Source organism: Erpetoichthys calabaricus, chromosome 4 (genome assembly GCF_900747795.2).
Source record: "Erpetoichthys calabaricus chromosome 4, fErpCal1.3, whole genome shotgun sequence".
In the NCBI taxonomy this organism is placed as follows: Eukaryota; Metazoa; Chordata; class Cladistia; order Polypteriformes; family Polypteridae; genus Erpetoichthys; species Erpetoichthys calabaricus.
Window position 1 is genome coordinate 301,826,309 of NC_041397.2, and position 1,432 is coordinate 301,827,740.

At 35.9% G+C, this 1,432-nt stretch overlaps 1 protein-coding gene across 1 annotated transcript; it reads left to right on the plus strand.

Annotated features, from left to right (window-relative positions):
- The first annotated feature begins 242 nt into the window (after positions 1-242).
- On the plus strand, positions 243-1,196 carry LOC114641248 (olfactory receptor 6N1-like). The gene has a single exon (XM_028790327.1). It carries the CDS (start codon positions 243-245, stop codon positions 1,194-1,196), a length of 954 nt encoding a protein of 317 aa, XP_028646160.1.
- Positions 1,197-1,432: the final 236 nt, after the last annotated feature.

Here is a 1,432-nt window from a genome sequence, read left to right on the forward strand (position 1 = left end):
AAGTAATATTTTTAATGTATGCTGTTTATTAATGCTACTGTTAGAATGGGTTGGGGCATATCGGGTGGATGTGGGAAAATGCATTGTCAAGGTATAGTTTCTAATAGAAATATTCTGTACAATTATGTTTAACTTAACTAATTTGGAAATACTCATATTCAATAAAGAATTGAACATAAAAAGGTGAAATTGACCATGTAAATGATTTTTTTTTTAATCCACAGAAAACTTTTGAGGTCATCATGTCAAATGCAAGCCTGACAACGTCATTGGTTCAGCAGTTCATTATTGTTGGCTTTCCAGGATTTCAGGATCATGAAAGCAAATTTCTGTTTTCTGTAATATTCTTGATTGCCTACCTTTTCATTTGCCTGGGGAACCTCAGCATCTTTGGCACATTCATACTGGATGAAAAGCTGCACAAGCCCATGTATACTCTGATTTGTACTCTGGCAGTTTTAGACATTACTTTTTCATCTGTCACAGTTCCAAGAATAGTGGCCGTTTTAATGTTTGACTCCAGAGTAATATCGTTTGCTGCTTGTTTTGCTCAATTCTTTCTTTTCCATTCTTTAGGTAGTTCACAGTCCCTTCTCCTTATGCTGATGGCATATGACAGATTTGTGGCCATCTGTAATCCCCTACTGTACCCCACCATTATGACCAACAGAGTCATTCTAAAGCAGATTGCTCTGTGTTGGCTTGGAGGATTCATTATACTCATTATACCACTCGTCTTGGCTCTCAGGTTACCCTTTTGTGGTCCTAATAAAGTTATGCATATCTATTGTGACATTGGCTCTGTGATCAGACTGGCATGTGCTGACATTTCTGTTAACAGCATTGTGACTTTGACCATTGGGATGTCTGTTATGTTCATTTCCTTGGCTTATATTTTGTATTCCTACATCCGCATCATCACATCTGTGCTCAAAATTGCCAGTTCTGAAGGACGTGCCAAGGCTTTCTCTACTTGCGGGACACACCTGATAGTAATTTTTATCTTTTATTTCATTGCTGTGGGTGTTTATATTTCATATCGGATCCCGGGAACTTCTGAAGATGTGCGCATAATAACAGCCGCGCTACAGACCATAATTCCACCATTACTGAACCCTGTTGTATACTGCCTGAGAAACAAAGAGATTAGGGACAGCTTTGTCAAAATTGTAAAAAGGTGTAAACTTTCACCATAGTCATTTTAATGTTAAGATTTGTTGGAATCTGAAATGTGTGAATATGTTATTCTTGATTATATGTTTGACATACTGTACCTGGAGCTTGTTTTTACTGATTTTTCTTTTTAATTAAACTTTAATTTGTTACTCTAGCTAATTAGTCTATACCTTCCTTTGTAATGTATCAATATTAATCTATTTATTCTCATACTCAATGTAATGTACTTATGTGAATACATGATTGTGTTCATTTT